Source organism: Drosophila sulfurigaster, chromosome 3, assembly GCF_023558435.1.
Source record: "Drosophila sulfurigaster albostrigata strain 15112-1811.04 chromosome 3, ASM2355843v2, whole genome shotgun sequence".
Classification (NCBI taxonomy): domain Eukaryota; kingdom Metazoa; phylum Arthropoda; class Insecta; order Diptera; family Drosophilidae; genus Drosophila; species Drosophila sulfurigaster.
In genome coordinates this window covers 53,828,101-53,850,921 of record NC_084883.1, presented here as the reverse complement: position 1 = coordinate 53,850,921, position 22,821 = coordinate 53,828,101, and the positions used below count along the sequence as shown (strand labels likewise).

The 22,821-nt window shown below is 37.6% G+C and overlaps 2 protein-coding genes across 2 annotated transcripts; both read right to left on the bottom strand.

Annotated features, from left to right (window-relative positions):
- Positions 1–48: 48 nt before the first annotated feature.
- On the bottom strand, positions 49–3,328 carry LOC133842348 (carnitine O-palmitoyltransferase 2, mitochondrial). Its single transcript, XM_062275401.1, has 3 exons — positions 2,144–3,328; positions 529–1,323; positions 49–468 (listed from the first exon to the last, which is right to left on the bottom strand). The coding sequence occupies exons 1-3, from the start codon at positions 3,214–3,216 to the stop codon at positions 306–308; spliced, it is 2,031 nt and encodes a 676-aa protein (XP_062131385.1). The 5' UTR covers positions 3,217–3,328; the 3' UTR covers positions 49–305.
- A 13,830-nt stretch (positions 3,329–17,158) lies between these two features.
- Positions 17,159–19,614, bottom strand: LOC133840138 (odorant receptor 63a). Its single transcript, XM_062271800.1, has 10 exons — positions 19,146–19,614; positions 18,982–19,078; positions 18,775–18,919; positions 18,516–18,710; positions 18,356–18,460; positions 18,122–18,287; positions 17,949–18,054; positions 17,769–17,870; positions 17,426–17,658; positions 17,159–17,189 (listed from the first exon to the last, which is right to left on the bottom strand). The coding sequence occupies exons 1-10, from the start codon at positions 19,313–19,315 to the stop codon at positions 17,159–17,161; spliced, it is 1,350 nt and encodes a 449-aa protein (XP_062127784.1). The 5' UTR covers positions 19,316–19,614.
- Positions 19,615–22,821: the final 3,207 nt, after the last annotated feature.

The window sequence follows — 22,821 nt, the reverse complement described above, 5'->3', positions numbered from 1 at the left end:
AAAGTTTTCATGCTCAAACAGAATGACAATGACAACAGCAAAAGTGAGTCTAATTAAAGCGGCTGAGCCATCTGACCCACAGACCCGGGCATCAGTCACCAGTTTATTTATAGCAAATCCATTTTAACAACGATGATGATAGAGTACTTTATATGCTAATAATCATTTTGAAACGGCAATCTAATCTTCAACTTGGAATATGGGTTCGGCTTCGGGTTCGAGTTACAACAATGCTAAAATATCATCACACTTTACAATCGTTGCTAAATTTAACTCGATGTCTCAATCTCAATTTGTTTCGTATTTTAGTTTCGCACTGCGCTCGCTGCTTTGGCGCTGCTGCTGCGCTCGATGACCGCACAAATGGTATCGAAAGCGGATTCCAGGCTGTCGATAAACTCTTTGCCTCGTGCCTGATCCTTGTAGGTGGTCACAATGGCGCCCGCCATGTCGTTCATGATGGAGTAGCTGAAATAGTTAAAAATTCGATACCATTTAAATTCTAGTTTCATTTATAGCTTAACTCACCCAAGTCCCAATCCATCTTTGACCACAGGCCCAAAGGAGCCAGCTATCACGGTGTCAGCGCCCAGCGTTGAAGTGCTTATAATATTGTAATTGATGCGCTTGTAGGCTTCAGTCTCATAGAGCGATGGTAACGGCAATCCCTCCAGCTGTGCCGTGTGCTTCAACGCAAACAAATGCCGATCAAATCCCTGTCCCATAGCCGCATCCTTTGTCAGCTGTCCATGCACGCTGCTGCACTTGTCAATCATTGCACGCAGCTCTCCGGCACTTGGTTGTTTCTGGCTGGGCTGCAACACGGCCTCACAGAAGGCTTTAGTGGCCATGGTGCAGGGTCGCATCGTTTCGGTGCGGCCATGCTTAAAGGCCGATGTGCTGCAGGACTCGTAGGTGCCCACATAGCGTTGGAATGCCTGACGATAGGCCAGCTGAAAGGAGAGCTGCATAATCGAATCGGGACTTAGGCCATGTCGCTTGCAAGTGCCCTTGTTCAGTTTGGGATAACGCAACACGTTCATATCCAGATTAGCCATAATGCTGGCATTCTTCGCATAAGCTGTGTCCACAGCCGCACGTGTCTTGTCGTCGAACTCAAAGTCGAGGAAGCGCACATTGTTCGTATCCCCATCGGCAGGCGTGTGTGGCGTTGAGGTGGACACGTAGGGCTGCTTGGTGGTGTCTCTGTAGATCTCGTTGAGGTATCGTAGCACAGCAACTCCATCGCCCCATGAGTGCTCAAAGTTGATGGAAGTTGTGCCATCGGCGCTGACTATCAGAGAGATTGCCTTGTCGAACCAACTGCGTAAGAAGAGAGTGAACTTTAGTTAAAATATGTGCAGTGTAATGTCGATAATTGCATAAACAAGAAATGGTGCGCTTATCTGTAATGTGCAATAAAAACAAAACTATTATTGGAGTAAACGTATTCGCTTTAAAGTTTCGAAAGTAATAATGAAAGTAAAATATTTTCGCTGAGCTAATAAATGATGCAATTCAACAGCATAATGAAGCTTGATTTGAAGAATCAAAATGTAGTGTAGGCTTTTTTCGCATTTAACTGCAAATATTCCTTTAAAAATTGTAATGAAAGTTTTCTTTAACAATCAAAATTGATAGCCTTTAATTGCAGATATTTAAAGTATATAAAATCTGGTGCCTCAAAAATAAGCAACAATAATTGCAACTGTGCAGAGTCATGCAGTGCATTTAAGATTAAAAATATGGAGCAAATAAGCAATACAATTACATTCCATTATCTTGAATGTGCAATAAACAGTAGATGCCAGTATCGATAAAATACTGTGTTGCTCAATATTTTCGTGAAGTCAATAAATTGCTACATTTAAATGTTGTGAGATTATCTGAACAATTGTTCATATTAATGGGTGCATTTAAGATCCAAGATTTTTTCAATTATCTTCCATGAGCAAATGAATGCTCTAATGCATATCTGTACAATTTTTCATATAAAATGAACAATTAGATACCTCAAAAGTTTTGCAATAATGCTTAGTGTGCAATTTGATGCAATGCATATAAGTTCCAAGATTTATGCAATTATCTTGAATGTGCAATTAAATGCTCTTGTTTATATAACTTATAATTAAATTCCACTCACCGATTTGTGGCCTTGCCTGCCAGCAGCTCCTTGAGCAGTGGCGGAGGATTCTCCTCGTTGTAGACGCCATCCTCCTCCCCGTCCAAGCACAGACAGAACAATGCGCTATCCACTTGGCGCTGCAGCAGCTCCGCATTCTTGGAGCTGCTAACGAAATGCGCCCGCGAATTGGCCCATTCATCACGCTGCTCGGATGTGAGGACACCCAATGGCACGCTGGCTGGCGCCTTTTGGTCATCCAAGGAAATGAGACTCTTCAGGCGACCCAGAATGACACTGGGACTCTCAATGTAGCCGCTGCTGTCGAGCACATTCATCGTGTACATGTTGCCGCGTCGCATGACCAGAATGTGCTTGGAGTCCGGTGACAAGACCAGCTCATCCTTGCCTATGCGCGGAATGCGCGATGTGCCAAAGAGGCGACTGTATTGACTCATGTCCAGTGGAAATGCTTTAAATGCATACGAAGCGTAGGTGGCGAAGGCTTTGGGTGCTACACTCATCCAGCGACGATAGTTGTCCGTATCCGACTTCTTGGGATTCATGTGATAGACCTCCGGCTCCAGTTTGTTGGCTTGCAACGAACGCCAGAAGCGCAACGAGCTGATGATCATATTTGTGGCTCTCACCACTTGTTGCTGATACTCGGGACGCGTTTCGTTTTTGAGAGTTACCAGTGGATTGTAGTTGAGCGGCAGAGGAACGCGGTCTGCCAGATACATGTCGAACCAGGGCTGCGATATGTAGCTGGTGTGTTTGTTGGCCTCATCGCGTTGCTTCAGCTTCGCATGCAATTCCATGCCAATGCCCTGGCGAAATTGTTCGACCACCTGTTGCGTGTGTCCATACTCCTCGGCACTGAGGATGGGTTGCACCGCAGCAAGGAATCGTTCGCAGGTCTTTTCCAGCAGTGGAATTGGCAGCCGGGGCAAAGACCGTTGAAAGTAGAGCGTTGGCAGCTTGGATGTTTGCAGGTATTGGTAATGATTGCCGTGGGTTGTTGTTGTCGTTGCATTGCGTGTGGCAGACGCCGCGACGGCAAAGCGACTCTTATTCACTCTCAATCTAAACATTATTCACAATTAACGGTGCCGGTAATTTAATATAAAGCACAGCGCAACAGCGGTAATCAAAGTCCACTAGTCTACGTAAACAAGCAGCAACAACAACAAGCGAGCAACACAAACAGCAAATAACTGTGAAACTGCGTCGCACAGCTGTTTGGTATTTTATTTAGTATTTCGCTCAGATCACAGCTGATCGCTGCGTGAGTTGCTATCGATAAGTGACACGCAGTGGTATCGTGGCGCGCCAAATTTGAAATTCGACTTTTAAAATGAAATATTTTTAAAGTAAAAGGTAGTGCAACTAAAGGTCATAAATTTAACATCATAAACAGCTTTAATAATAAATGAACAACACAAAAAGCAACTATGTCTCTGTTTGGTATTTTTTAGCACTTCATCTCGATTACAGCTGATCGCTGTGTGTGTTCTTATCGATATATCAAACCAATATCATGTGCGCACAATATTTGAAATTAAATTTTAAAGCAGAGATACGTTTTGCATCGATTTGGCATTTGTATATTCTGTTTTTGCGGAACTTAATCGTACCTTCACCTTTCACACGACGCGCGTAGAATAAACAGCGACGTTTTGTTTGCATTTGCATAGACTGCTGCTGCTGTGGGCGATTCGGCTTTGCTTTGACTTTTACTTCTTCGCCGGTCAAGTGTGTGGTGGGGTTTAGAGCTTAGTGTCTGTCTGTTTGTTGTGTGTGTGTATTCCGTTGGCGGCCGTTGCCCAGGTGTGGCAAATAAATAAACGGTGTGGCATATACAAATTAGAAGAAGCAAAATGCAAATTCGCATAAAAATTTTATGCTTTGTCGAACTTAACGAGCGACCTTTCTTTTTGGCTTATCGATTTCGATTACAATTTGCCAGGAACTGGAGAGTCAGCTATAAAACTTGGCGCCCCCTCGATCCTCTTTAAATTAAGAAAAGTGTACTTGGCTGGTCGAGTGGCACATTTGCATAAAACCAAGTCATCGACGCGCCGGATGCTGAAGTGGCCAAGGTTCTGCTCTGTTCTGTTCTGGATGTAGATGCGGATGGGTTGCAGTGTAATTGGCCAAAGTGAAATTGCGTTAATATTTAACAAGCCAACAAAAGTGCAAAAGTGAAGTGTATAATGCAGACTCCCATGGCCAAAGCGGATCCGGATGCAGAAGAGAGAATCCAGCCTTGGCTTTTAAGCGCGAAATTATGCCATAAACGATAAAAAGGGGCGAAGGATTTGCCGTTGTATGTCAGCCCAGGGACTTTAAATGTTAACTGCTCGTGATGGGGTCAACGGAGAAGTAATCGGTCTGTAAATTCAATTCAAACATCATCGCAAATTGTATTTATGTTATGTAAATAAAAGTGTTTGTTTTATACTGCGTCTGACATGTGGGTTAAATTCGTGTTTCATTTAAATAATTACATCTCTGTCTGTTAATAATGTAATTCAATATTTGAGCACCGCAAGGGGCAAATGAGCATGAAATGAATAAATGAATAAGCCGTATTAACGCCTGCTAAATAAATATTTAATTTGCATTTAACGCCAATTTGACATGTCGTTAATTAATTCATTATGACGTTCGTGCGAAACATTTAATTAAAGAATGTGATTTAAAAATAAATTCTTGAGTTACTATAGCGATAATTAAAAATGTTTTACTTAAATAAAAAGTTAGATTTAATAGCAATAAACAAAAAATAAAAAGTCGTATATGATTTAAAAGAGTTCTTTTAATAAAATCATGTAAAATGAATTTAACTTTAATGCAAAAGTTTTCAATTTAAATCTCAAAATGTTCAAGATGTGAAAATAAGATTTTACACATATAATTGTGTGATTCTTTTATAATATTTGCATGGTTATTTTTTTAATATTCAATAAACATGTAAAATATATATATTAAAGTTCTGAATGTTTAAATATTAGACGTTCAATTTTATTTCATTGTATTTAATTTAAATATTTTAATAAAGTACTGAAGAGCAGATGAAAAGCCATTTCAGAGAAGCAATTATATTTTTTTTTTGCGTTTATAATTATTAATTAATAGCACTCGCATTCATGACAGCTGCGGCGGCTTGTGATTAAGCAAACGACCAGAAATCGCATTAACGCAGAGTTCTCTCGACCCCCAAGAGAGGAGAAAGAAAAGTGGTAGAGAGAGAGAGACGAGGAGGGAAAACAAATGGTGTTAGTGAAAAGTGTCGTTGACAGAGCGAGAAGCGAGAAAAATAACTTGAGCAAAATGTCGCCAAAAAATATTTGTGAATGGGAAATCAACGTTTCTTTTAACAGTTCACGCAGCACAATAAAACTTTTGTTCATTCGTTCGTTTGTTGGTTCATTCGTTCGGTTGAACTGGGACGTGGAATGGACATTCATTTGTCTACCCCAAAGAGGAAAGAGGAAATTCCGAGGCGTGCATGGCAAAAGGTCAAATTGTCAAGGGATTGCCGGCTGAATAACAACTGTCAGACGATTGTTAGTTTGCGTTGAGCCGAAAAAGCGTCGCTTGAATGGTGTGAAAAATACTCGTTGTCTTTGACGGGTTATTGAACAGGCCAGAGGAATTGAGAAAGAGAGTTTTGTTTGCAGGTTGAACAATACAACAACAATGTGGCAGAAGGCCCTGAAAATTATCAGGTGAATCAGCAGAAACACGACTTTTCCATTTCTACTAATGCGTGTTGTTTTGCCTCTGAAAGGATTTAAGTTGTACATTCGGCGAATGTCGCATCGTTTTCATTCTCCTCATTCCATCCATTGACTGAGATTAAGCTGAATGCGTCAGCATAATTTTGGTCCATTCGAGCATATCATTGGCCTATCCTTGAACTGCCTACGAAATGCCAAAAATCACGCAGCCCCCAAGGAGCAACAATTTGCATATGGAGATGGAGATGGAGACGAAGATGGCGCAACGTCATCGTAAGCTTACTTACAAAGGGAAGTGTAGGTATATGGTGAATGCTTCAGTGCGTCCGCAATGAGATTAAAAAAGCTAAATCAAATGTAAGCAAGATTCACGCAAGAAAAAGAAAGAAAAATTAAGTATACAAAGCAACGAAAAGAAAAGAAGAAAAATGCCACCAAGACTTGACTTTCCTTTGTTGCTGCTACAAATTTGCGCTCCAGGCATTCGAACTCAATTTAAATTTAATTCCTCGTTCGAGGCGTGCATGACAAATACGCAAAGCCAGCAAAGATTAAGGCAACACAGATACAGTGCCTGCTGCCAGTCTATGTCTGACGACATCGGCAGCCAGATTCTCAGATAATGAATATGTAAATCAGTTCCGCTTATGACTGAATCTCAGTGCTCGGTTTATTTTGATAATATGGGCCTTCATTTTATTGTCGCCAGTCAAATGAATAATGCAGATAATTAGTTAATTTACTGTACACTGAACTTACACACACATACACGACTACTTGTAGAGAGAAAAGCCGCACTCACTTACAGCTTATTATTAATTTATGGGCAGCAGACAAAAGCTGGCCAACAGCATAATTAATATACGTCAGGACAGCAAGGCAGACTGAGAGCGAGGAAACATCAGGACATCAGGACATCAGAGCATCAGAGAACATCGGAGCATTGAAGCGTCATGCACAATGACAATGTCAAGGTTCAATGTCATGCAAACAATCGATATGTGAAGTGGAGATTCCCTTTGGAAGTTCAGCCAGCAGGCACAGAGTTTAAAGGACATCACACAGATCCTATTACAAATCAAGTGAGTTCCTTAACATTTCTGTGGAATTCGTCTATGGACGTGAATCGTCTTACAGCTGTCCATCTTTGTAAATGCTAACGAAATTTCTGTGCAAGGTGAAAGAACTCTTCTTAAGTCTGCTGCCAATCACAATAAATGTCAGCGTGAAATATATTAGATAAACTGTTAGATTTAAATCGGAAATTATTGCTTTGCTTATCCAACTTTATAGTTGGCAATTTCAACTGCTATTAATTTTAATTATTAATGTAATTACAGCAATTTGTTAAAATGATTTTTGGCATTACTTAATGTTTTAACAAATTGCTTACAAATGCGTGTGCAACTTTTTGTGTTGTGTTGTGTTGTGTGGGTCGCAATCATCAACGCTGCCGCCGCCGAATTTGATGAGGGGCAGACAAATGACGGTGTTTTGTACATGGCTTGAGAATTGCCTTGAGAATGGGAATGATGATAGGGGAGGATTTACCCAGAGGATGAGAAATGGTAGTCGCAATATCATTTTTCACAACAGCGCACAAAACTCGCAGAACGCGGGGCACATTAAATTGCTATAAAGTCATCGCGCAGGAAACAAACATATGAGTGGTGAGAGCGGCTAAGATGGCGGCACATTTAACTTTTGCTTGTTATAAATTCAATTTTTCACCACTCTGGGAACTTGGGGACTGTCTTGGCTTGGCTTGCCTTGTTCTGTCTTCGCTTGGCACATGGCCGTAATTACTTGAAATTTCAGACAGCAGACGATTGAATTGTTTGCTTTGGCCGCCTACAACTTGTTTTATGCTTTCTTTGCCATTTCACTGTTTATTTTGTTGCTTTGTTCTGTTGCGTGTTAGCAAGCGCTTTGGCAATTTTTATGGTCAGCAATTAACAAAAGTGGAGTGCCGCCAAAAAGTAGGCAACACTTTTTCACATGTGTTGTTGCCGCTGTCGTGCTGGCCGCCATTAATCAAGATGGCGTCGGCTGCTGTGTGGTGAATCACACACTCCCACACATTTACACTCTTCCTTCCTCACCCCCTCTTGTTAGCCTAACAACTGTAATGGCCCTTAAATTGCCCGTTACACGGCAATCGTAATGAAATCGAAATGAAGGGGGAAATGCGTACAAATAAATCACGTTGCCTTCCTCTTCTCACGAATAAAAATGAATTTACCGCCAACTAAAAATATGTATACAAAACGGGGCAACAATTGTGCGTCAGCATCAGCCTTCGCCATTACCATGTTTGGCCATTGTAAAGCCAGAAACACGCGTCAAGGCGTTCGCTAGGCACGCCCACTTTTCTGTTGGTTTTTCATTAAAAATGATTATTAATGTGCATGCAAAAATCCAAAAATACAAAAATGCGGTTTATTGAATTATTATTGCGCATTTTTCGCTCTGTCGCCAGACAAATTGCAAAATGCCAGTACCAAAAAGTATGTGATTGACGTCAAAGCTGAACGCTGGCCAGAAAACCTTACTTCATTCCGGATTTTCCCCCCAAAAATATAACTACAGAGATTCATGCACAATACTCTGTCAGCGTGACACAAGTAACAATGAGTCAGCTTTGGATTTTCACTGGCTACGCAAAGTGATTGATAAAATTAAAACCATTTTGAATTTCGTTGCCAAAAGCTTTTACTAAACTGCTTTTGCTGCGGCTCTAAATCAATACGCCTACGCAGCCTACTATTTTATTCATTTGTTTAAAAGAGAAATCGAATTAAATGACTTTTTCTTTTGTATCGAATGCTTGACAGTTGTTTGACACACACAAAGAGTGTTATTTATTCCAATGGAATTCTATTTGTTTCATTTTTGTTTTCAAAGTGTATTTGACATTCAAATAGCTATTAAAAAATTTGACAACGATTTTCTTTAGTATTTATAGATTTTCAATAGCAAAGAATAAATATTTTTTAGACACGTGTTGTACATAGTTTGTGTAATTTTTTTGCTGTTCATTGAGAGACAAGCTGAGTTGAACTGTTTACTATTTTTAAGAGTATTTATTGAAAATTGAATACCTGTATTCGTATCCTATAATTTTTAAAAGAATTTAATGTGAGTTTTATTTTGTTCTCAAGTATTTGCTATTGAAAACCTAGCACCAAATTAGTAAATATTTTTATTTTGCATTTATTGAATTTAATTAAAATTTAATTTTAAAAAATGTATTGCTTATAGTGTTGTCTTTTTCTAAAGTTTCATACTCGTAGAATTCTGTAAATTGAATGTAGTGCAGAACTAGTAAATTATTTGTAAATATTTTTATTTTGCATTTATTAAGATGTACATTTAAAGATACTAACAAATTGTAAGCCAATTTCGCATGCAGTTTATGCTTGAAATATTTTCTGAAATTTATTTTTTATTTGCCAAGCATTTTCTGTGATTTGTTTGCTATACATTGAAGTAAGCTTTCGAATTTGTTCACAATTACGTAATTGCAATATTTTGCAATGCAAATGCTTGTTGCAATTCAACAGTTATTTACCACAATTTATTTTTAGCAAAGGCGTTTGCTACACCTGTTCCAGCTGTTCCTGTTGATTATTTGTGTACGAATCGAATCGAAAATCAAATAGTTTCCGATAAAATTGCTGAAGAGAACTTAATTTCCGCAAGTGCAGACCAAAAATGCTGTCGAATCGACAAAGAACGATGCCTGGACAACAACAACAACGAATTGAAATGCAATATAATAAAAGATGGACAATGCAGAAAAAAGTGGATTGAAAATTGCGAAATAAGGAAGAGCTGGACACAATTCGAGCTGCTCTTTGTGTTCCGAGTGTAAATTACGTATGCTACTGCAAAAGTCCAAAAGGGAGCAAGGCAACATTTGTCGAGCACATTCTGTGCTGTGTTGTGTGTTGTGACGTGATTGCCTTGGTCCTGCATTTATTTGCATATTTACCTGGCTGCAGTTGAGTACGATATCTACACAGAGGTATTTATCTCGGCGGCAGTTTGGAATTCGATTGAAGCATTGCTGTACTTGATTGGTATGCATATTGCATCTCCTGACGGTTGTCAGTTCCAGTTTGACTGCTCTCTCTCGCTCTATGCTCCAAAGGTGACCGAGTTATCAAAGCACATAAACGGTTCGATTATGCGTTAATGTCATGTTTTGTGGCTGTAACCTATAGCTGTCTAAAAGGCCAAAGTTGGGTTCGAGTGATTGCCGTGGGGCAATCAACTGAATCGAGATCCCACACAGACAACTCAGAGCTTCGTTTGTAAAATTTCGCCTGAATAATTGAAGCTCTTTACTTGTACATTCGGCCAGCGAGTGGAGTAGACAGCGAAGAGTGGGAAGAGTTCCCGTTGAGTGGGCGTTGTGTGGCGGCATCTGCATAAAGTTCTGCCTGCAGCGGAATATGTAGCGTATTTGCATTACCTTCTTGTTACAGCCAGCTTAAAATAACAATTGAGATGTATGTGATGTTGCCACAGTTGTTTGCTACATTCATTTTTATACCTGCTACTAATAGTGTATAAGGGTATTATAAGTTTGTGGCTCCAGGAAATGTATGTAACAGGCAGAATGAGGCCTTATTAAGTATACGACGATTTAGCCATGTTCGTATGTAACAACATCTAGATCTCAGAGACTATAAGAGATAGATATATAATTTTCAGCAGTCTTTGTTATGTTTAACACCATTCGATAAAAATCGAATAAGAAGATTGAGATTTGAGACTTTTTGATACATATAATTGTAACTATCGTCTTTATGATTCCTGAAAATATGTTTGCGATCAAATAAAAATTGGAATCAGTTGCTTTGGCTGACAATCTGATACATTTTGCACTTTCAACTTAGTACTAAATCAATATACTACAAATAGTCGGTGGTATATTTTTAGTATTTTTGCAGTGTATTAATTCGGTATATGGTATATGGTGCACTCTATGGTATGTTTTTAATGTTATTCTACATCAATATAGCAAATGTTGCTTTTGGTATATTTTTTTCTATTTTCGGAATATTAATTTGGTATATCTTGAAATGCTTTTGCTGACAATCTGGTATATTTTGCACTATATGGCATATTTGAAATACTAATACTACATCAATATGCCAAATACAACATTTAGTTTATTTATAGCAATTTTTAGGTATTCATTTAGTATATTTTTTTGTAAAATTAATAGCAGGCATCTCACAGTCGAGCACACACAGTCGACCGTAGTTTCCTTACTTGTGTTTGTTGGCCTTGTGGCTGCTGCTCGTTGTAGTTGTAGTTGTATTATGTCTTGGCTGCTCATTTCCACTGAATTGTGAAGCAGCAGCAGCAGCAGCAGAAGGCAAGTACGCGGTTCCAGCAGCAGCTTAGTGTTAATTCCCAAGAAACTCAAAAGGAGCGCAGCTCAGCTATAGTTACATTACACATTCAGACACACACACACACACACACACATACGTTTACTCACGCATACATTGAGGGCATCAAGTGCCATTTCGCTTGAGTAAGTTGAGCGAAATTAAAAAGAAAGAAGTGCGAGAGAAGGAATTGCATGAAAACTTGCTGCCAACGAGCTGCTGCTGCTTCTGCTTCTGCTGCTGCTGGCAACAAGGACCTCGATGGCAGACGTCGACTGCGCCATTGCGGCGCCAGCAGATTAAAGTGCAGCAAATTAAATTTTTGGCTTATTTCAAGCCAAAACCATGAGAAAGCATTGTTCGCTAACAGCGCATAACCAAGGCGCTTTTTGGCATCAAATGGCATTTGGGGAAAAGTGATAAAGAGAGTGTGAACATTTGGTAATAATATTTATTAAATATCAAATCGAATTTATTTCGCTGTATTGAGTTATTGTTGCGTGCATCGCTTTTAATGTGGCATCCAATATATTTTATATATTTTAAAATGCAAATTGAATTAACTCTACTGAATGCAATTTTCAGAGAAACGATAACGATATATTAATAAATTCAAATTATATACCTTTGTTAAGTAGCAATAAATAGAATAGAATAGAATAGAATATTTTAATGAATGGAAATTATATATTTCAGCAAAATACATACTTGTCAATTTATTTAGCTGAAATATATAATTTCTTGCCTTCGCTGGCATTGCTTTACAAATAGTGTTAGTATTAATTTTAATTATAACTAATCTTTTAAATAAATAAATATAATTTCTTACTCTCTAATTACCTATATATATTTAATATTTGCGGCAATATTGTTCACTTCTAAAATTAACAAAAAATTATCAGTATTTTTATATTGAACTGCCTGCAAGTAATTGGTGCCTTATATTTAACTCATTGCATAAAAGAGTTTACGCATTCATATTACAATAAAATAAACTTAAGTTTTATTTATTTAGTATATATAAGTATTGCTTAAAAACTACAATAAGTACTAAGCAAGTTCCATATTCTGGTAGAATTCCAAGTAATTTTACAGAGTAACCCTGCTTATTTTATTGCAAAATATTTTACTGCCTAGCGTGCTTATTGCCTTCGCACAATTCGTTTGGAATTTGCAAGTGTATCTATGTACATAGCTTCAAACACTTCCATAAACCCTCACATACACACACACTTGCATTCACATGCACATAAACACTGAAAATAAGCTGATATTGTGGAGAGTATGGACGCAGTTAACAATGGCTGCTGCCTTTCAGCCTACAGTTGCAGTTCCGTTGTGCACGTTTCATAGGCAGTTTGGTCACTCTCGAGTGGAGCATCCCTTGGAATGCATATTTTAAGCAATTACGCTTAACTCGTGCTCGTGCTCGGCACAGTGCAAAGTTTTGTCCTTTTTGCCATATCCTTTTTTCAATGGCACATCCGCTTTGGAGAGTGACGCAGCTCGCTTTCGGTTCTAGTTGGCAATATTTTTGGCAGACAGCCACAGCGTGTAAACAGCTTTAAATTGCATTTGCAATTTGCCTTTGATACACAGAATCCATCGCAAAAGGGGCTTTAATTTTTAAGAGCAGACTAGAATATTTGTTAAACTCGATTCAAAAAATGGCTTTTTGGCTGAGCTGATATATTGTGTAAATCACGCTTCATTAGCTGAGGCTGATGGGGCACTTAAATTTACAAATGAAATATCAAAAGTCCTGTGGGACGTTGGTCACTCCATATAAAGTCAAAAGGCTTTTTTTTCGTTGGCTCCCACAGCGTGATGGACCTTCACGTTTCGCCCGTTTGGGTTTGATCAAAGGCAGGAAAAAACATATTAATTCCATTATGGGGCCAAGACAATCTCGCACAAAAAAATGAGCAGCAGATTGTTTTGTTGTTGCGTGTGCAAAGGGTCTGCGGCGATGCTATGCTCTAATGCGACACGATGTCGGATTTGTCAACATTGCGTATACGCAATATGTATGCGTCTCTTCTAGTTGCTTTATTCGCTTTTCGCTTTCGCTTGATTCGCATTGTGTGCGTCCGAGTTGTGCTGATGGACAAGATGAACAAATTTGCTACTGATTACGCCTCAAATGCCATGGGAACGCACTCTCAACACAAGAAATGAAAGCGACAACAACAAGATAGAAAACCTAAGCAAATTGTAGTTGAATGGTAAAAAGAAAAGAAAAACAAATAAGAAAGATACAGTCGAGTGTGCTCGACTGTGAGATACGCGTTACCTAAAATATAGAAGAACAGTGCTGTATTAATTTTAAAATTTACCAAATTAATATACCTCAACAATACTAAAAATATACCAAAGATAATATTTGGTATATTGAATAGTATTACTTTCAAAATATACTATAGAGTGTAAAATGTAACATATACCAAATTAACATACCGCAAAAATACTGAAAAATATACCAAAGGTATATTGATATTGTGCCATATTCAAAATATACCTTAGAATACGAAAATAATATCTTATGCAAAATTACTATAGCACAAAAATACTAAAAATATGCCAATAGTATTATTCCATTCATTCAAATTATCACATAGGGTGAAAAATATACCAGATTGTCAGACAAAGTAACTAAGACCCGTACAGACAGACAGTTGGACAGACACACATTGCTTTATCGCCTCGGATATCGCATATACATAATTTGTAGGGTCGGAGATGCGTCCTTCTGCGTGTTACATAAACTTCGTAGATTCACAAAGTTATAATACCCGTCTACCTTTTGGGTTTCGGGTATAACAAGCAGAAATTTGTGCTTTGACTTTGGGCTACTTGCAATTCCGGTGGGACATTGCCTGAAGAGAGAGGGTAAACACAGACGAGTACACAAACAATATGTTTGTGCCATTTGTATGCCAATCCAAGAGTATGTAGATAGTTTCCGGCTACGTGCGCAAACATACTACAAAGAATAAGCTCGCTTATAAGTTTTATTTGTGCACTGAAGAGACATAATAGCAACACAAACACAGTCTATTTGGGGAGTGCAATATTGAGTTGGCTTCTAATTCATGGCAGCAAACAAAGCGTTAAAGCCAATATAAACAACAGCATTGATGATCTATTTTTGTTGGATAATTTATAAATTTATGCCTCTTTATGCGCGAAATAATGTTGTTATCGGAAGCATTCACTTTGAAGGGAAATTTTATTAGCAAATCGCATAATTGAAAATATATTTATATTTGCTTTCAATTGTCTGATTATATTTTACGAGCCATTTTCAGGTCATTAAGTTACGCATACGCCACGTGATACAATAAAAGCATCAATGCTGTCTGTCTCTGTGTTGGTTTGCACACACATTTGTGCTGTGCACAGTCAGCCAAATGATTAAGCAGACATCAAAGGTGAGATAATGGGCGTACACAATAAAAAAAAGTGGGCGTGCCTCGTGCTCATGGCCGTGGCCTCTGTGTGTGCGTGTGTTGTATCATGTGTGCGCTCGTGTGCTAGTAATTTATCATGCTAAGCTCTTGTGTTTTTCGTTAAATGAAATTTCATAGTAATTTGCACTTTAAATTTAAGAGTAAATTCAATCGAAATATTTCTTTCAATTTAAATAGAGAATGTTAAGTCTGAAATGGTTGAGTATATAAATTAAACTGGAATTAAATATTAATCATTTAAATGTGAAATAAATATAGTCAAGGGCACTTAATTTTAATTGATTGAAAATATTTCTTAATACAAGTGAAGCTCTTGTGTTTGTTGATAATTAAATTGATATTGTAATAGTAATTGTTCCATTAAATTTAAAAGTTAATTAAATCGTGAAATATGTTAAGCAGAGATTTAAATGATTAAATGTAGAGATTTAAATTGAATTAAATATTAATCATGTCAATTGCCTAGTTGAATACCTAATTATATATTTATTATCAGTTTATTTGTTGAGGCAAATACATTCTATGTAAATTGATTGGCAATATAAGTATCTTCATCGAATTTAAACGCAAAATGTATGAAATATAAATACATTGATTGTAAGTGCTAGGCATGAAAAGTAAAATAAAGTAATGTAAATATTCTTTACCTTGAAAATTATTCTGCAAGCAGAAGTCTCAGATTTTCAACCTCTCTTCTTCATTACTCATCATCATTCAATGCTTGTCATACACAACTTTACATTTCCTGTGATTGTGACGCATTTTACAGCGTTGCTCATTGAATTTTTAATTCCCAAAATGCATAAATGCGTATTGTAAAATAATCCTTCAGTTAAATATGCTAATTTTTGTACTCTTTCAGTGGCAACAAAAGCGACGAAATGGATAAAATGTGGAATGAATAAGGCACGAGTATTGTGTGTCCTTTACAATAAAAATCACAATGCAAGAAAAGAAAGAAAAACGTAAAAAGAAAGCAAAAAATAATAATAATAATAAATTCTCAATTCATGCCGCCAAAGTGTAAGTAATATGAATACACACACACACCAACACACACACAGATAGCATACACAAATAGAGGGCTGTAAAATATTCATGCGCCTCAATAAACTGACAAGCAAAAGAAAAGATGTCCTTTGCAGTCGAGCCAAAGAAAAGGCATTAAAGTGAAACGGGATAGATAAAGCTTGTGAGCCAAGAAAAATAGCAGAACAAAAGCAACAGAAAAAAATGTGGAAAAACTGCGCCAACTAACAGCGAATATGCATTACAAATATTGCAGAATCTAGCACAATGTTGCGCCACCCTCGCTGGGAATGAAACTATACTCGCATAGCAATTATGGACGCAACGCAAAAACCCATTTAAAGCATTATGACCAGACTGTATAGAGCGTATACAAGTGGCCCAAAGTGCCTTTAGTATCGAAGAAAGTTGGCAGGGTGGAAATGGTCGATGGGAAGTTTGCCGGTTGGCGATGGGATGACTTGTCTAGGATATATAAATAAAATTGATTAGAAAAGTATCGGACTGTGGCAGGGCAGGAGTGTAATCAATGGAACTAGCTAGCTAGCTAGCTAGAGACTGACTCGTTATCAGCTGGCAATTTCATTATTTTAATGCGCTAAATGAATTATCAGTCGGCCGCCCATCAAAATAAATGGGCGTGCCACGCTTTGACCCTGAATAAGTGACTGTCTGACTGACTGACTGACTGATGAACGCTCCGACTGACAGCAGCCAGTATTGATTGACTGTCCGCAGCGACTGCGCCTGATGGATACAACACAAAGTAGAGTGTGGTCAAGTGACAGTTTCTTGAAGCATTGCTTTCACTTTATTTCTGTGTTATGTTCTGCAGCAACAAAAAATATTGTCCACTTGTGCGCACCATCTGCAAGAAACGAAAACAGAAAGTAAATAATAGAAAAGTGAGAAAGTTACAGTTAAGTGTGCTCGACTATGAGATACCCGCTACCCACTTTCGGAATTGTGCTTGAAATATATCACATTAATATACCTTTCGGTATATGCAGAATATACTGAATGCTACACTTGGTGTATTTAAATAGGTTTAAATTTAAAATGTATTCTATAAAGTAAAATTAACCGAATAAAAATACTGAAATATATCAATACTTACATTTTAAGTGAATATAACCAATACCAAATTATACCAAACATATACTATAACGAGTTAAAATACTATAAATAATATATAAAAATGACAAAATAACATACCGACAAAATTGTGCATTAAATTTTAAGTTATATTTGGTTATCGAAATATACTGAAATACATAATTGGAATATTGATATACTAAACCATATTAAATTACTGAATATAAAGATATATACTATAATATATGAAAATACTGAATTAATATACCAACAAAAATACTGAATTATATTTTATACGCTATTCTTGCCATATTGAAATATACTGAACGACATGTTTGATATATTGATATATCATTCCGATTTAAAAAACTGAATATTAAAAATATATAAAAAATACCAAATTAATATAACGGTAAAAATTCAAATTTATACTGTAAGGTATATTTGGTATATTGATTTACTATACATTCCAAATATACAAGTGAGACCAAAAACATACTAAATTGTCAGGAAAGCATATGCAATTATGTTTTGAATAAATTTGAAATTTTATAATACCCTTCTACTCTATGGATAGCGAGTGTAAAAAGGTGAAACGGCAAGCAATGGCAGATCAAACTGGAAATGACACTTACCGACAGCAGGGTTGGCAGTGACATTTTTGTAAACCACGATACGTCCAGACTAAAGGTCTGATTTGAGCGCATTATCATCATGCGGATGAGCTGGCGAAATTCTCGGGATTCCGCATACCACAAACAATCATAGAATGCCTTTGGAATGCGCTCGCTCTGTAATAAAAAACACAAATTGAGATAGATATGAAAACATAAACAAACAACAGAAAAACAACAAAGGGAAGGGGAAGGGAAAAGGACTCGGGATGAAATTTGAAACCTACAGCTGTGGCAAAGAGTTGTCCATTATAGCAGTAGATGACAATCTGATAGCCACCGGCCGCGAGATACATGAACATCCTTAATGTTGTCGTCATGCTTGTGGCCTGTATTTAGGGGGAGAGAATGAGTTAGCATAGTGATTGGTAGGTGATAGGGATTCAGGTGACTCAGTTGATTCATACAATGCCAACGCTCATTTGAAAGAGAATGAGACCCCAGCAAAAAAGACTGAGCAGAAACTGTATGATGATGATGTGCCTAAAGGTATTGTTCAACTCCAAAGCGTAGCTAAGTGACAAGCAAAGTTAATGCGTTAAAATAGCAGCAGCAGCAGCAGCAACAAGGACAAACTTACGCGGCCACACGTTGATATTGATAGATGCAGCAGCGCATGTATTCAACGCGCAGCTCTTGTGGCACCAACGACGATGTGGAGCACTCAATCATGTGGCTCAGCGACTGCATTAGGCCAACGCCATGCTGACATAGCACAATGAAGAGCACATCAAAGCCCAGAGTACCTGTTGATGATGGTGATGTCGATGTTAATGTTGCGAACACAATCAATTGGCTAAGTATTCTATTTTACCCATGCCACAGAGATATAGATTGGCGGTCTCAAAGATCAATGGTATGTGAAAGTAGGGAAAGGTTATGCCCTTGTCCATCCAGCCGGGATACAATGATGGAATTGCTGCCAGCAAAATGTTAATGCAATGTGTCAAATACACTTTTTTGGTTAGACTTACGTAGTACAACCTCAAAGTTGTTTTGTTCGTGGATTGAGGAGCGATAGAGGTTGATGACCAACGAAGTGACAAAGTAGTTGATCAGTATGCAACTGCAGGCGAAGAGATAGTACAACAATTGTCGACGTTTGCTGATCCAACAGCGATTCATGATACTCTCAATATGCTGACGCAGCGGCCGAGCAATTGGCAAATCTGCAAGGATTAGAGGAGTAGTTAGATTCAGCTTCTTGACTGCCACTTGCCACTTGCCACGAACCTGCCACAAGGCGAAAGAGCTCACAGTTCAGCAGCATCTCGTGGCTGCAGGCGCGACGCAAAAGCACGTAGAATTTTCGCGGCGCCAGAAGAAAATATACCATTTTCATAATGGCCATCGTACACTGGAACACAGTGCTGATTGTCTGCAAATGCAAATAAAATTAAACCATTTGGATGCTCATGCATTTTCATTGGGGAAACAAACCTCACTAATGCGTGGAATGTCGTGTATGAAGCGTATAAAGAGTTGGTAATGTCCATAGAATGACGCCAGACTCGCGGCAATAAGCAGAACGCTCCAGCTAAACAGATTGATGGAATACAAATAATTATAATAGTACTAAATAATACTAAACCCTCAGTCCCTACAATTGCAATAGAATATCCCATCGCGTGGGCTTCTTCATGTTATATCCCACAGTCCAAGTGGCTCGAATCATCTCCCTGATCTTATAGTAGTTAAGCTTCTCCAAAGCTGCCGCCTCACTCGGTGTGTACATTTTAACTAATTGACTGCTAATTGCCTCGAAATCAGGCATTTATATATAGTCATTACGGGGGCGTGGTTGGTTAATGCAATTAATTATTACACGACATTTTAATAACTGTTCTAGGGGTTGTGTTACGCCCCATTACGTGTGAAGCTGTACTTAATTATTGAAAGGATTCTCAAGGCATTGGGGAGGTAATTTCTCCCACTTGGACTAACTATAAATATAGCAAGATTTGGTTTGAATATTGGCTAAGAGATGAACTGCTGACGAGCGACAACTCTGGCAAAGCTTACTGACAAGCAAGTGCCGCAACCAAGCTGAAGCTTTTACAAAGCTTTCACGAGGAAAAGAATAAAGAGAAGCCATCGAAGCATGTATGAAAGCTTATTCAACCTTTATTACATGCTTATTTCAAAAGTCTTTACTTTTATAAAAAGAAAACGTTTGTTTAAATTTTGCTCAATGATTTATATATTTCCATGATATTTCGCTCAATATAGTTTTTAATATGTTTTAATAAATTTTATTTTTGTTTCTTTTCAACGATTTTAATTTGCTTATGGTTTGTGTTTTAGTTTTTGTTTTATGTGTGTGGTTTTCTTTGTTAATGGTATTCACGTTTGCTGATTTACAGTTGTCGTCGCTGACTGACGATCTTAAAATGTACATATCGTTTATTAAATAATTTTTAATATCATAATTAATATTACATAAAAACATTTTGCGTTTTTTCTTTTATTCTTGTTGCTTGGTTGCTGTTTTGCTGTTTTAATATTAATGTTAATGCATTTACAGCTGCAGCTGTTTAAAAATAATTTAGAAAAATAGTAACAATTTGCAAACCGAAACGATTTTTGTATAAAAATTGCAGTGCCATTTGATTCATTTATATAATTTCAAATTTGTTCGTTTATTGAATAAAAAACTATCATGAGAAACGGTTTGTCAGAGTTGTTGTTGTTGTTGTGAGTGTGTGTGAAATAAATATTTACAAAAGGTATTATTATTATTTATCCTGCGTGATGTGATTACAATTACAATACAAATTAAGTATACGCAACGTGGAATGTGGCCAGTGCTCACCAAAAGTTGTGTAGAAACTTCGAAACGAATTGCTTACAAAATTTTTTGGTTGCATTAAGCTTTTTAATCTAATGCTGTTAATTACACACATTTTTCATTTACCTTTAAATCGAATTCTTGGCTTTATGTTAATATTATAAATATTATTTTAAATTTATATTCTCCTTTTTGGGTTTTTAAGTTGAAAAAGCGGACGTTGAGATTTGTTGGCTTCTCATAATAAAATTCAATGTTCTTTGTGAATTTACAGTGTATGTTTGTGTTTATGTGTGTTTGATTGTGTGTGTGTGTGTGTGTGGATGTATGCGTGTGAGTGAATTCGTATTCCTTTACTGATATGTTTCTAAGAGGCTAATTTGCATTTGATTTTCATCCAATTTTTGTTTGGCTCTTGACGTTTCATTCTCATATTTATGCTTGCCTTTCTGAAAAATTACATAGAATTTCTGTTAGGTTTCGTTTCTTAGGACTCATGGATATTTTTTTTAAGGGGTTTACAACCAATCGAACCTAACAAGATTTATGTTGGACACTCGAGGCTTCATTAAATGTTATTCAATATATCTTCATTTTTTGTTTTACTTTTCTCACAACAGTTTATTAATTGTAATTAATTGTAATTTGAATTTTGTTTCTGCGTTCTGCGTTCGCAATGCATGACGTATGCTTAATATCTGTAGGAATAATTTGTAATTATTTAATAAATGCTTGAATTTATTGGTTTTGCTTTAGCGTAAAAATTGCTGCTGCTTGCATAAATAGAAACTCGTTTTGCTGGCTGGCCATGCGATTTGCGATATGCGATTTGCCTAGAATATTATATCAAATGCGATGTTTGTTTTTTTGTTATAATGCGAATTCAATAAATTTACGACGCTCCGCTCAATTATCTCAATCAATATCAATATCAATATCAATACACACAACATGGAATGTTTCGGGCACAACTTAGAGGAGGGACTCACATGAGAGAAACACACAAACAATTTGTAACATACATCTTGAATAATTGACTAAATATTTGTAATTTGTTGTTGTTGTAGTTGTTGTTGTTGTCTTGGAGAAACACTGTGAAAAATCAAAGGCATGAAACTAATATTTTTTTTTTTTGAGGACTTTGCTTTTATTTATTGAATCTTCTCTAGATTTTGAGACTAACAATAAGTTTACGAATCTTAACATTAAAATTTAGCTAACAGTGTGTTAAAACTGCATTCTGGTTGCGCGTCCCTCAGGTCGGTCGCTGGGTGGGTAAGTCATTACGACGAAGACGTGATTGGTTGCTCAACCTTGTTAGACCTCTCGCCAGGTGGTTAGGGTGCAACAGTAGCTTGGTAAAGTACTTTTCCTTCTGTTCTGCGATCACTTCTTTGACTGGTAGGATGTTTAAGTCGCGTTGTATGTTTTCGTTGCGAACGTACCACGGTGCCCCGGTGATGGTTCTCAAGATCTTCGACTGAGCTCGCTGGACTATGTCAATATTACTATTGCTGGCACTCCCCCATAATTGGGAGCCGTACATCCATATAGGTTTTAGTACCGAGTTATATAGCAGGACTTTATATTCAAGGCTAAGGGGAGACCGAGCGTTGATAAGCCAATGAAGGCTGCTGGCTTTTAGCTTTAGGTGTGTTCTTTTGGCTTCAATGTGCCGGCGCCATGTGAGTCTTCTGTCGAGGTGTACTCCTAGATATGTCACTTCGTTTGCTTGCGGGAGTGGAGTGTTGTTTAACGTTAGCGGCGGGCAGTTTTGTCTGTTCAGGGTGAATGTAACGTGCTTGCATTTTTGTTCGTTCACTCTAATTCGCCAATCTGATAGCCATTTTTCAACATCGACCATATGAAGAGCTAGCTGCGCAGTTGCTTGCCTCGGGCATTTCGAGCGGCTAAGAATAGCTGTATCATCAGCAAACGTAGATGTTGTTATTCGTGTGCTTGTCGGGATGTCTGCTGTGTAGAGGACGTATAGTGTTGGCCCTAGCACACTACCTTGAGGAACTCCAGCTCCAACAGTGAAAACATCAGATATAGCAGAGTTGCATCTCACAACAAATTTTCTGTCGTAAAGGTAAGACTCTAAAAGCTTATGGGTGTTGCTGGGGAGCATTGTCTTGATCTTGTACATTAGACCTTCTAGCCAGACTCTATCAAATGCTTGAGAGACATCTAAAAATATGGCAGTACAGTACTCTCGTTTTTCGAACGCGTTCCGAATTTCTGATGTTATCCGGTTGACCTGCTCAATTGTTCCGTGCTTTTCACGAAACCCAAATTGATGTGACGGGATTCCTTCCTGGAGTCTTAGGTACGTGTTTATCCGAATCAAAACGCATTTTTCAAAGAGTTTAGATAAGCATGAAAGTAGGCTTATAGGTCTATACGACGTGGGGACTGTGTGGTCTTTTCCCGGCTTTGCTATCATTATTATAATTGACTTCTTCCATCTCATTGGATAGTAGCCAAGTTTT

Bases quoted from the DNA above. Each gene is read 5' to 3' on its own strand.
- LOC133842348 (XM_062275401.1), bottom strand. From the start codon at position 3,216: ATGTTTAGATTGAGAGTGAATAAGAGTCGCTTTGCCGTCGCGGCGTCT. The intron at 1,324-2,143 runs GTGAGTGGAATT...CTTCTTACGCAG, and splicing joins GCAGGCAAGGCCACAAATCG to TTGGTTCGACAAGGCAATCT. The intron at 469-528 runs GTGAGTTAAGCT...TAACTATTTCAG, and splicing joins AAAGATGGATTGGGACTTGG to CTACTCCATCATGAACGACA.
- LOC133840138 (XM_062271800.1), bottom strand. From the start codon at position 19,315: ATGCCTGATTTCGAGGCAATTAGCAGTCAATTAGTTAAAATGTACACA. The intron at 18,461-18,515 runs GTAAGTCTAACC...TTTTGCTGGCAG, and splicing joins CAACTTTGAGGTTGTACTAC to CAATTCCATCATTGTATCCC. The intron at 17,190-17,425 runs GTATTATAAAAT...CATGTCGTTCAG, and splicing joins GCTATCCATAGAGTAGAAGG to TATATTTCAATATGGCAAGA.